The 14,120-nt window shown below is 39.0% G+C and overlaps 1 protein-coding gene across 1 annotated transcript in view; it reads right to left on the bottom strand.

The window, feature by feature from the left end:
* The window catches only part of LOC130708495 (uncharacterized), a 71,087-nt gene that overhangs the window by 29,910 nt on the left and 27,057 nt on the right, over positions 1-14,120 (bottom strand). The window contains exon 4 of the mRNA XM_057549148.1: positions 6,196-6,353. Coding sequence (XP_057405131.1) covers positions 6,196-6,353 — 158 coding nt within the window. The remainder of the gene's footprint in view (positions 1-6,195; positions 6,354-14,120) is intronic.

The raw sequence follows: 14,120 nt of genomic DNA, 5'->3' as shown, positions 1-14,120 counted from the left end.
CTATGAGACAGTCAGCATTGTGCATTCAGAGATGAACCCCACTGACACACAGACCAGCAGCCAGCCGTGGAGCCCATTTGGCTTCCAATTGCTGGGGTAATGTGGTCGACAGGTGCTCCTGACCTTGCCTTTGCCCTGGCCCACGAGGCGGCATCAAGAGGCAAGTGTGGGCACTTGGTTAGTCTCTAGAGTCCTCCTTGTCTAACACCAGACATTCCTACAATGGGGCAGTAGTCCATCGATAAAGAAGACCCGATTGCTGAAAATCCTGGAAATGTCACATCTAACATTCTGTATCTTGGACCTGTAGCTGGTTATGTGACTCTGATCCCTGAATGAACGATTCTGATCTGGTTAACCTCCTGTCTTCTGGCTCTGGATTCAGTCTGTATATACTCTAGGTTCTGTTATTGTTATCTAACTGGGAAAGGGTGAGGAAGTAAGTAATAACTACCACAACACAATGCCCAATCATTAAGTTTCTGACCTGTTAATTCAGAACTGAATGTCAAGAAAACAGAAAACTAAACTCCACATGCTCCATGTTGAGACTGAGGAGTCCTGATTGATAGATATGTGGATGGGCCACAATTTAGCTTCTTGAGAAATTTCATCATCAGCTGTAAAATCAGCAATAACCTAATGATTCTGTGCTGCCACTGAACACCAATGGCCAGGTCCTGGAAGGCCACCTCCCAGCACTCACTGACATTGCCCTATAGCTCCACATCACTAGATGGGGGTTAAAAGTGTGCTGCACAGGGAGATCTACTCAATGCTCTGTGACCACCTAGAGGGATGGGATAGGGAGGGTGGGAGGGAGGCTCAAGAGGGAGGGGATATGGGAACATATGTATACATATAGTTGATTCACTTTGTTGTACAGTAGAAACTTACACAACATTGTAAAGCAATTATACTCCAATAAAGATGTGGAAAAAAAAAAGAAATAAATGAACAATAAATGCTCAAAAAAAGAAAGTGTGCTGCACTGGATACTGAACACCAGGTCATGAGGACCAAAATTCAAGACTCAGCTCTGTAGTATCTACATTCTCTAAGCAAGTTAGTAGGCCTGCTTTTTCAGTTTCTTTACAAAATTACAGGCACCTAAGATTACAAGATTACAGGCACCTAACCCCTAAACGAAGTGCTGTGAGGATTCAATTAGATAAGGAATCATTCTGTCAATTAGCCAACAAATATTTACTGAAGGCACACTAGTTGCCAGACACTGCTCTAGGAACTGGGGATATAGCTGTGAACCAACTCTAGTGGGGATTATGTTTTAGTGGAAGGAGTTGAACCAAAAAATCAATGAGCAAATAAATGCGCAGGGCAAGGACAGACACAGAGTAATACAGCATAGGGTGGGAGGCTCTTATTTTAGATAGGGTGGTCTGGGCGGGCTTCTCCAATGACAGGACAAATGCACAGCACTCTGAATGAAGTGAGGGACCTAGACATGCACAAATCAGGGGAAAACACAGGCCTACCCCCGCACGCCCCCTCCCCCCCCCCCCACAAGGGTACAGTGAGGGCAGAAGGCTCGAAGCAGGACCACGCTTAGCATGTCAAAAGTAGCATTTGGGGGCCAGCGTAAGTGAAGAGGGTGAGCAAGGGGGAGATGTTAGAAGATGAGGTCAAGAAGGTGCCCTTATACCAGGTAGGGCCTTGTATCCAGTCAATGAACATTTGGATTTTATTCTCTCATAGGAAGCAGTTGGATGATTTGAGCAGAAGAGTGATATGAGTCTATCTGTATGTGGCTGCTGTGTTGAAAAAGCCCAACAGACAAGACTGGAAGAAGGGAGACTGGTTAGGAGACCATGGCAGTGTCTAGGTGAATAAGAGTGAGAGGCCTGGGCTAGACTGACAGCAGTGGAAGCGGGAGAAGTAGAATCAGGATATATTTTTTACGTGGAGCCACTAGGTTTTGCTAATAGATTAGATGTGGGTAGCAGATAAAGCACTTGGTACATAGTGTCATTCAGTACCTGTTGATTCGGGGGTACTACACTGAGGCATCCTCCTCAAGAACACAGATCTAAAAGAATAAGATCATACCCAGGCATAAACTCTCAAATCAGGACATAATGGCTCATAACCAAGATCTGCAGTGTCACCTTAACAAGACAGCCCAGTACCACTGCCAGCAAGATAAGACCAGTCCTCAAAGATTTTAATATAGCTAAAGAGGGATGTATCAGCCAAATGGGGGTTTTTATAGATGAAAACATATATAAAAAGAGAATTATAGAGGCAGAAGCCAACTATACCTTTCCAAACATCATCCAGAGTATGGGGAGGCTTTGCCAAGCAATGTCAATTATTACGGTCCCACTGGCAAGGCCATCTCTAGTGTAGGGATTGATATAGGGAATTGCAGCCAATGGTCTTTGAGTATCCTCAACTTTTGGCAAGATAAGCCTCATTGAGGAGATGGATGCTGATTGGTTGGTAAGTATGGCAGGCAGCAAAAAGGGAAATCTGACCATTGCAATCACAATAGGGTCCAGAAAAAAGGCTATTAACAGGAGAGAAGGCACTAAGACAAAAGGCAGACAAGTCAGGAAATCATTGTTCCTTGGCCCAGGTGGAAGAATTGTGGTCAAACATAAGTTTTCTCTTCTATTGTACCCTTGATCTCTATTACCATCTTTAAATTAAAGGGCAATGAGATTGGTCATGCATAGACACGCCTGGATAAAAGAGCACTGTGATAAATTTTTTCTACCTTGGTGCTAAGTAGTGAAGAACCTGATGGATTGTTTTCAACAGCTGAAATATCAACACTAAATTTTGTTAGCTCTTGCATAATTCAGTTTAAAAGAAAATTGTTCTTTGGAAATGGTATCCCACTGACTGACCCTAAAAATTACTTATTGTTTATTAATGCATGAGATTTATCAGGTTTCGGAAAACCAACCATTCCACATAAATGGATGTTTCACAGGATTGATTGCAACCCGTAGACACACCAATATTTTAAGTACGTTGACAACAATAATTCTAAAATAGATTACATTCTTTTCAGTGCCCTCTTAAACAGAGGGCATTGAAGATATTTCATCCTTTTTTTAATGAATCAGACTCATTATTATGAACATGAGTAATCATGATGCCCTCAGGAACCACTCACCTCCACAGAGCAACATGTTCCTGAACTAAATGGTCCCTTTTAAAAATAAAATGTTACAGTAGTTTTTCTTTGATCCCTCCCTATCAAGGGATTACTTTCTCTTTTGGCTGCTGCTGGTATATCTGACTCTTGCAGAGTGCTATGGACTGAATTTTGTCCCCCTAAAATTCACATGTTGAAATCCTAACCCACAATGTGATGGTGTTTGAACATGGGACCTTTGAGAGGTAGGTAGGTTTAGATGAGGTCATGAGAATGGGACCCTCATGATGGGATTAGTGCCCTTAAAAGAAAAGACACCAGGGAGTTTGCTCTCTCTCTCTCCTCACACATGTGCTCTGAGGAAAGGCCACGTGAGAAGCTGACTGTCTGCAAGCCAGGAAGAGGACTAGGAAAAATAGGACTGCACCTTGATCTTGTTCTTCCAAGCTTCCAGAACTGGGAGAAATAAGTGTCTTGTTTAAGCCACCCCATCTATGGTATTTTATTATGGCAGTTCGAACTGACTACAACACAGGGCAACCACGTTTCCATTTCCAAGTCACTACTTCTAATCTACTATGAACCACTTGCCCAAATTTTGCTTAGAACAGAAGTTTGAATGTGATCCATGGAGGCTATTTCATTTATTTTGACTGCCTCAAGTGTCTTCATTATCTACTTTCAAATTCCAAGTTAAATCTTGGCATTCAGAAGTTCGGTATTTACATTTATTTTCTAGGCTTCTAATAGCTGAAAACTGATTAATAAAATTAAAATCTGTACAGACCATAATTTGTTTGTTTGTTTTAAGGAAGGGAGAAAGTGTCCAATTGTCTCTCAGGTCTGAGTCAAGAGAAGATTCTTAAAGTCCTCTTAAGTTCAGAGTAAGCGTTCTTTTTGAGAAATCATGATGATATTCTTTCTGACTTTTAGCATTTTTGGTGTGATGGTTGAAAGATTCAGCAAGGGTGGGAGTGAGGTGGAGGAGCAAATATAAAATGTGTATGCTAGAATTTATTTTGTCCTTGGGGATATAGTTAAGATGGTATTTTTAGACATTCGGGAGTTTGGGAGTATTGGGGGCAAGGGAGGACTGTTGCTAATGAAACTTCTGGAATAATAAAAGTAATTAGTATGCAGTTCATGTCAAACATATTATTACTGTGGTTGGGTGACAAGATAAGCGTAAACTGCAAAAGACTATTATTCTGAGAGTAAATAATGTGACTTCTGACCAGTTTTAGCATTTGTTCTGGATAGGGGAAGCTATTAGCTTGCAGTAGGGGTCAGGGGAGGCTCCCTTGGGCTGGTTTTTTTTTTTTCTGATTTTTAGTAGGTGGCTTAATAATGATTGGTGAAGATGCTTAACAGAATGGGGTCAAGGAATACCTGATGAGGACCCTGCTTGGGAGATAAAATTTTAAGATTGTCAATTGCTAATAAGGCCCCAGAGAGGAAAAAAACTGTACTTTGCAAATAATGACTTGTTATTTCATGTACATTTTATGCTGTGTATATATTATGAGGACTCCAGGATATAAGAGAGGGAAGGAGATAGAGTTTAGTTATAATGGGAACACTTACTTATTTCAACTTCCACCTTTGGAGCAGAGCCAAGCGCATCTTGTGAGCAATATGTACAATGAATACAAATATTCTATAAGTCAGTTTTAGGAGTGGCAATTGAAAAATTAAAAATTAAAAAAGCAAAGAAAATTATGTGATTCTCCCTTGCCTGTTTTATAAGCACAAGGTCCTACGTAGAAGTACCATTAGGTGCCTACGATCTCTCCCCCAGCAAATTTTCTAACCTGGCCAAGCACAATAGCTTAGACATAGTGGGGCAGCTCAAATGTTTGTGCAAGAAATAGCTACAATTGTAAGAGTTTACTAAGCACTTTCACCTAAATTATTACAACAGTCTCCTACGAGATTGCAATACTCTTAATAATTTGTAGATAAGGAAGGCGAAACTCAAGAAGTTAAATGCTTTCTCCAAGATCAAATAGCCAAGGAAGATCCAAGAGGGGTCTCCAAGTTAGATCTGACTCCAAATTCAATGCTCTTTCCACTGACTGCCCAGAAACAATATACACCAAACTAGAGGAATGTTCATCCCCCAGCACTGGGCTTGACCACAGCCTGGCAACATGATAAAAATGAGCTCCAGAATAACAATCCACATAAAAATAATTGGTTTCACACAACACCTTCTATCTCCCAACTTACTTCAAATGCCTCAGTCCACCCAAAAGTAGAGTCACATCCTGGCTTAGAAAGAGCATTTCATCATGCACCCATCATGAACCCTTATTCACTGGAAAACTACATATTTGCTCAAGAGGTCTTTGACTACCACTCATCGTTCAGTTTTCAATCGGTTTTCTGTTGGTAGCATCTGAAATGACAGAACTTGTTTGCAGTGAATGACAGGGTCATTTCCAGTGAAGCTCAAGTTTATGAACTAGTAAGACCAAATGTGTAAAGTGAGATTGAAAATGCCATCACAGGGACTTCCCTGGTGACGCAGTGGATAAGAATCCACCTGCCAATGAAGGGGACACAGGTTCGATCCCTGGTCCAGGAAGATCCCACATGCCACAGAGCAACTAAGTCCGTGTGCCACAACTACCGAGCCTGAGCTCTAGAGCCCGCGAGCCACAACTCCTGAAGCCTGCGCGCCTAGAGCCCGTGCTCCACAACAAGAGAAGCCACCGCAATGAGAAGCCCGCGCACCACAATGAAGAGTAGCCCCCGCTCGCTGCAACTAGAGAAAGCCCATGCACAGCAACGAAGACCTGACGCAGCCAAAAATAAATAAAATTAAATCTTAAAAAAAAAAGAAAATGCCGTCACATTGGTTTTAAAGGTTTTTCAAAGTTTAAAGATTTTTTAAAGCATGCACAAGAATCACCAAGTTACTCATATATGTCATTAGTTTGAATGGAAAATAATTTCAAAAGCTACTTTTCCCTGCAGATTTTGATCTAGAGTTTTGTTTTCCAGAAACTTCTTATTTCAGCTCCACCTGGAGAGTTTTCTATTCTATTCTACCACACAACCTGACTTACCTCCACCAAAAGGTCCTGAGGATTCCAGGGGTCTCTCCCTTCCTTGAGTTGCTTTGGTCTTCTTGTATAAATCCATCAAGGCTGACACTTAACACGTGGTCATCTGTCATTTCTTCATATACAGACGTCTTTTGTTCCTTGTCAAGACTGTACCTTTCCTGAGGATAAGTACTGCGTATTACACATTTCGTACTGTAACAAAACCCTATAGACAGATAAAGTAACTGCACTAGGTCTTTAAAATCGGGGGTATTATTATATGGTGGGAAATTGGAGGTAAATTTAGAGGTATCACTGATTACACAGTGATAGAAGGGTTGAGAAGCCAAAAAGAGTAAGGCAACCCACAGGTTAGCAACTGTAGGAATACTCTATCGTTTTTAGGGGTGGGGGAAACAATGGGAGGAGGTATGTTACCACAACCCAAAAGCCAGAGCCTTTCAGTAAGAGCTAGACCATGAAGGAGACCCAGCTACTGCCAGAGACACCAAAGGAAGCAAAAATAGAGGTAAGAATACCCTGACATCTCTGCCCTACTCTCACCCTCCAGTTTTCTACCAGGGCCTTCTTTGGGTACACCTACTTGGAAGCCAAAGAGTCAGAGAGCCTGTATTGTGACAAAAATCAGAATGAGAAAAGGACCCGAGAGTAAACAAACAGCTTACAGAAACAGCGATTAATAAATTCTTACTGGTAGATATAGAAATCAATTAATCCATAAGCAAACATTGTATATTACAATTCAAGTTTCCCTTTAAAAATGATTAGTAAAAAAGACTGTAGGATGAGAGATTGTTTAAGATGTGTAGAATAGGCTTTTGCTTCTAGTAATGGAAGACCAGGAGATCTGGACCAATCTTCTTTCTGAGGATAACTAATGTACACACACACACACACACACACACACATTCATAATATACATATATTTATTCTGCTTGAAAGCACTGGACAGTTAATGAGATAGTAAAGATCTAATGTTTGGGTTTTTCCTCTGACGGAATTTATCAATTCAGGAAGAGGCAGCCAAAGGGCTATGCAGCACTTTTAGCAGTTTCATGGAGATAAAATCACAAATGTTGTAGTCTTGGACTTGGTAAGAGAGCCTAGGTCACCCTAACAGAGTGACCCAAAGGAGACTGGTTCTTGCAGCAGTTTCAGCTCAGCTTCGAATCATCTTCGTCCCTGAAATTGGATTAAGATGATTCCAGATTCAAGAGCTGCCAGGCATGTAGTAGAAGAAAACATATATCTTCCCTACAGAAAGAAATTATCCTACACATCAAATTATTTCTACAAATAATTTTTCAATACAGTTTCTGAAACCCAAAGAAATAATAGCAAGAAGACAAGAAAAAGAGACATAGGGCCAACAGACAATGGAAATAGACCCACAGTGGATCCAGATATTAGATTTATCGGCATGAACTTTAAGATAACTATGGTTGCTAAATGTTGATAATTGTTGAAACTGGGTAATGGATTCTTGTGGGTTCTCATACATTTTCCTCTACTTCAGTATAGATTGTGAATTTTTCATGACAAAAAGAAAAAGGTCTATGAATCAATCCAAAGAGAATCTTAGTTGGCTCTTTTGATATCACCACATCAATAACACACTGAATACCATTGTCTAGGGAAACATCACATCATCTTTCTGACATTCATCAAAGTATGGTATGTCATGAATAGCAATGAAATATAGAAAGCATAAAAACAAAACTATGCTTACTCTTTCAAGGAGTTAAAAGACCAGATTATGAATTCAGCACAGAATAGAATTTATTTTTAAAGGACATTTCAAATTGAAAAAGAACTAAGTAGAAATTCTAGAATCAAAAAATACAATAACCAAAATTAAGACCTCAATGGATCACTTTAGAGCAATTTATACAGAATTGAAAAGAGACTTAATGAACTAAAATTAGTGAATAAAGTAAGAAAAACATACTTTAGAGACAAAAAGTTGGAAAATATTTTTTAAAGAGGGTAGAAAAAATAGTGAGAAGCTCCAACATACTTCCAGAATCCTAGAGAGAAAGGAAAGAAAAAAATGAGTCCAAAATAACACTTTAAGAAATAGTGGCTGAGAATTTTCCAAAATGATGAAAAACAATAAATTGTGGATTCAAGAAGTCCTGTGAACTCCAAATAGGATAAATAACGAAGTCCTCGCCTAAGACTTTACTAGGCAAATCACAGTAAAACTGTGGAAAACCAAAAACAAAGAGAAAATTTAAATGCGGTTAGCATACAAAGAAAATTGCTTTTAAAGAAGCAAGGAGACCAACAGCCATCTTCTCAAAACATGAAGATGAATGCCGAATGAAATTTCTTCAAAGTAGTTGCTTTTTGAGAGGAACAAGGAGTGACTGGGAAGAGACATGAGGAGGACTTAAGGGCTGCTCTCAATATTTTACTTCTTGACCTTGGTGTGCTTACACGGATATTTACTTCATGAATAACCATTGAGCTATATATTTATGTTTTGTGTACTTTTCTGTATGTTTGTAATAGTTCATAATATGTTTAAAAAACAGATTGTGGTAAAAAGAATTCTAATTATTAAATAATCATGCAATAACTGTCATGCTGTGCTTAGCTCTATTTGAAAGCAAACTTTATTGTACAATAAAATTTTAGGCTACAGAAGGAAAATCCTGAATATTTGAGATAAAAAAGTTTTATGAGGCCCACGTAGGTAACTAAAACCAGCCTATCCTCTTCTTTCTTATTTGTGACCCTGAAGAAGCCTGATTCTAATGACCAAATAAATATGCTAATCACAAATAGCCATAACAATAATATGTTAAATACGCTTTCAAAGTGCTTAGTTGAAATCTTTGAAAGCCATTTGCCTCCAAACCCTTAACTATACACCATCTGCTGCTATTGTTATTTGTTTGTTAAATTTTACATTACAAAATTTAATAAATGAAGGGGCAAGACTAGGTCTTTTACAATTATTTCATCATTAATTGTACTATCTTTGATAACTGACTTTTCTCTATAATAAACTATGAACGCTGTCAAAATTATAGGATAGAAATGGATCGATGCCATTCATTCTAGAGTAAGCTGCATCCATGCTGCTTAGGAAAACATGAAAACACAAAGAGAAGCTAATTGCATAGAGTAAGAGTTTTAATTGACGAGTACCTGACCATTACAGAAATTTCTACTTCCAGAAGCATCCCAGCTGACATTGTTATAGAGTAACATAACTGAAAAGAGTGGGACTAATTGGAACAATTAATTAAAAATACACAATTAGCTTCCACCGCAGAGATATTTTTTTAGTTCTTATCCTCATTGCTTGAGGCCTGTGAGGATTTTATGGAGTCTTACCACAGGGGGGTTGTCTGTGCTGATAATTAACAAGGAGAGACTGGGAAAGAGCGGGAGAATTCACAGGCCAACCAGGTGAGGGAGTCTGGCCAGTTTCCTCCGGGATGAGCCAGGAACAGAGCAAAGGCCAGGAGCCTGAATGACAACACAGGGTGGGGTCTAAACGAGAGCCCCAGAAACTGAGAGGTTTAATTCTCTTGCCAGTTCCTCTGTCGGTAAAGAAGTAAGGTAACTACTTACTAACTTGTCTACTTCCTAAGAATGTGGAGAAGACTCAGCAATGACTTCAGTATTGTCAGGGAAGAACACTGCCCCTTTGCAGTTGACCATCACTGCCACCCAGCCTGAGGTTGGGGGACTTCAAGGTTTGGCAGCTGGTTTCTAGAATAAAATCTGATTTCTTTGGTTCCACCTCTGAATGATAAGGAGTCAGAACATCTCTAGAAGGACATGGAGAGTCAAGAAAGGGACATAGTCTCCTCCACTCACACGCTGATCTCACAGGGAACTGACCTAGTTCTCACCTGAAACATGCAGAGAATATACCAATGATCCTGGGGTACAGGGTAGACCACAAAAATCCCTTTAATATATTTAAAATCAAGGTGTCAAGGTGAAGCTTGCACCCGGTTATCAAGCCCCAAAGGAAGCTGAAAGTGAATAAGTAAAAAGGAAAGATTCTTATTAGTAAGAGCCTTCTCTGGGAGGAGGTCACTACATGATCTCATGTGTCCATCTGCAAAGGACCTGCCTGGGTTTTCCTTGGCACCCTTTTTCTGGGCACTCTGCTAGGAAGTAACATTCTACATAGGCTCGCTTCTTTCCATGATCAATCTCTGTTCCAATCAGATGGAGCTAGAATCATGGTGACAGGCTATGTAAAGGGGATGCACCAGTGAGCAAGTAATATGACTTAGGCTCCAAAGAAAGCTCTTTGTCATAGCTGTTTTCACGGTCCAGTACATGTTACATCTGAAAAAGAAGATGAACTGGGTGATTCTTGGTTCCAAATAAACCAGGTCTTTGTTTCAGCAGTTTACTTCAAGCCGAGAATTGTAAATACCTGTTTTTACATGATACTTCCACAGACTTAAGATGACAAGTATAAGGGCAAAATACGGACCAGTTCTATAAATTCCTACACATTTAATAGAAACAAACAGTGAACAGCTAGAAAACAACACAAAGCCAATCTAAAAATCACTTAGCTAAAAATTTGAAATAGGTAAAGCTAGTGATGATTATATGGAGGAAAAGGTTAAATTTACCTTTATTTTCCCTCTTGATTCAACACTTAGCTACTGTAGCAATGACTGGATGTTTGATACATTTCTCTTTAACCTCAAACATATTTGCATTTTCTTTGCCATCCTCTAGTTGAACTCATATAAATCACACATCTACTTGTGCTCAGTAACTATGTCCATCACATAGCCAATCAAAAATTTATGATGCTTCAGTGACTGACGAAAAATGCCAAAACATTTTAATTGCTTTATATACCCGTGGCTTCAAGCTCACTCTCACAAAACCAGTTAAGGCACTGGCATAACATTTGGTAGCACAGAACAAATAGATGTAACCTCAAATGACATTCATTCCCACAACTGTGTCAGTCATTAAAGATGAGGGAAATTGTGTCAAATTAGAGTAATACAGATGGACTTAGAGCAACAGGTACCAATATCCTGCTTAGATATCAGCTTCCCCACCTTGCCAGGATTGTAAAAGACAGAAATCCGCAAGAAACAAGAGCAAAAAGGAAGCAAACAACTACTATTATGTGTGTCTGTGGGCCCAAAATCAACAGTGAAAAGCTTGGAGAAGTTGGTATAGACAATAACGTCCCATTTTTTTCTATTTGAATTAAGCCGAAATAACTTTAGACTAAAGCAAGCTGACCTACCAGCATAGGCAGAGACATAATCAGAGACAGACAATAAGAAGCAGTGACTTTCCCCAGTTCTTAGCCCAAGAACTGGCCCAAATCTGACCACTGCCCAAGGGAGAAGAGAATAAAAGGGAGATAACGAGATAGCTTGGCCTTGCCCCATTTAGGAATGGTCTTGGACTTTAAAATTCAGCTCTTATACAGAAGAAATAGGAAATAACAAGCTACGTTCAATGGCTAAATGTGATACTAATATTTGCGTGAACCAGGAATGCTCTCAGCTGAGTGTAAAAGAAAATCCATCTAACATTGACTCAAATAACAGCATGTTTACTTCCCAAAAAAAGTCTGGATGCAGGCAATGGTTAGTGTTGGTCCACCAGCTCAAAGATAGCAGAGCCGTGTTTGCTATTCTCTTGGTCTTTCCCTCGGGTCTGTTACCTCATGGTTGCAAGATGGCCATCAGACTCTAGGCATCACATCTAAATTCAAGGCTAGAAGTAAGGGAAAGGGGTTCCATTATCACTCCATTAGCACTTTTATTTGGAAAACGAAACTCTTTCCCAAATCTTCCAGCAGAATTTTGTTTACATGTAATTGGACAAAACTGTTACCATATGGTCACTCTTGGCTATAAGAGAGTATTGGGGATGTGGGAAAGGGACTTCTCCTCCTTCTTGGGTAAGAGTGAGGTGTGGCGCTAGGGGCAAGATAGAAATGAGGAAATAAAAGCCTTTAAGGAGATTAAGTAATGATCTGGCATCAGAGTTTCAGGTAAGATCACTAGAAGTGCGTAGGAAACATTCCCTTCCCTATTTCTCATGCACAGGAAAATATCTCACCAAAGAGCAGACTATTTCACACCAACTTACCCTAATAGGGTGAGCGTCAAAGGTTTCCCTGGACTAACAACCAGAAGGACCCAGAACACGCCTGGAGCATCACCAAACCTGACAGGTCAAACTACTTACACGCCTTCTTTAGTATTTCTATCAGGCTATTTAGAGCCTTCTTTAGTATTTCTATCAGGCTATTTAGAGCCTTCTTTAGTATTTCTATCAGGCTATTTAGAGCCTTCTTTAGTATTTTTATCTACCAAACAACAAATAAGATGGGGAAATGATGTTACACTGAGATACAGAAAGACTCTTGCATGGACAATGCATGGCCTGGTGCAGAAAATGCCAAAATAAATGAAATACTTGATAAACAACTGAATAGCGATGAGAAAGCCAAGACAATTAAAATGTACTACTTCTGAAGGAGCCTCAGGGATAGAAAGTTTAGAGACGAAATAGGAAAAAGTAGAAAAGGCCCTGCAAAACTTTTCTAAAAACTAATTGGTAAGATGGTAAGGAATGGGGGGAGCTATTTTGATGCAGACATGACCTTATTTTTTTTCAAGCATGTGAAAATCCACTTGGGGCAAAATATTTTGGCCAGACCCTAATTGCACAGTATGTTTTTCAAGCTAATAAGGCAAACATATACCACTTAGATTCTAATGTGCTATGTTAGCAAAGGGCTTTGAAGTATTTTTCATTTACTCAGTTAGCAAAGTGGTTCTGAGTCCTTTCTATCCACTAGATGCATTTGGGAGCTTTTAAACTTACAGATGCCTTGGCCCTCCAACTCCCCAGAAATTCTGATTTCATTGGTTTACGGTAGAGCTCAGGCATAGGCTTGTTTTGTTTGTTTGTGTTTGTTTTTTGTTTGTTTAAAACTCTTGCATTGATTCCAAAGTGAAAGCCAGAGTTGAGAAAAACTGGATCAAAAAAATAATACTCAGTGGCATTGAGGGTACAGTGAAGTCAGAACACACAGAAACACTAATGAGTGAAAATCAGTATCATCTGTCTGAAATGCAATTTAACAATATGTCAGATGCCTAAACAAATTGATTCCCTTTCTAAGAATATATCCTAAAGAAATGGGCAGAAAATCAAAGATTAATACACTGAAATGTTCACTGCAACATTAGTCATTAACAATATCTAATAATGGGTACAATTAAATAGCCTGACACATCTGCGTTACAACGTTTTCAAAGAAAAACTTCAAAATTGCTAACAATGGTCTCAAAATGGGATTACATTACTAACATTCATTTCTTTATAGTTTTATGTACTTTTTCAAATGATCTATGTACACATGTTAATTTTACAATCAGGAATAAAACACAAAACGTTTCTTTCCAAAGCCTTTGGTTGTAGTATTTCTGGGATCTTCTTTTGGCTGGAAAAGTCTGATTACTGCCATATTTACTGAGTATCAGGCTTTTAGCTTTTAGTTTGAAGAAAAACTTAGGTTTTCATCATTAAATGATCAGGTCAAATAAGCTGTAGAGAAATACTCAAAATACTTTTTAGGGAAAGCTTTCATAGCTTCTTTATAAAATTAGCTCTTCTATTTCATGAAAAGTATAATTTAATCTTCAAAATATAATTTTAAAGGAATATAACTATATACAGTCATTATGTATAATGAAATTAGCCCAAATTTTCTTTAGCATTGTTGCCAGAGATACTATTCGCCTAGGAGAAGTTGAACCAGAACTGTTTTTGAATATGTTAAATATACCAGATAATGCATGATACAGTAAACAACACAGAAAAGCTGTGGATATTCATTTATAAAGGTGTTCCCCCAGAACTGGACACTTCATCTTTTTCTCTCCTTATTCTGTACT

This window comes from Balaenoptera acutorostrata, chromosome 6 (genome assembly GCF_949987535.1).
Source record: "Balaenoptera acutorostrata chromosome 6, mBalAcu1.1, whole genome shotgun sequence".
Taxonomy (NCBI): domain Eukaryota; kingdom Metazoa; phylum Chordata; class Mammalia; order Artiodactyla; family Balaenopteridae; genus Balaenoptera; species Balaenoptera acutorostrata.
Note: the sequence above shows the minus strand (reverse complement) of the source record. Positions and strands in the feature narration are given on the sequence as shown.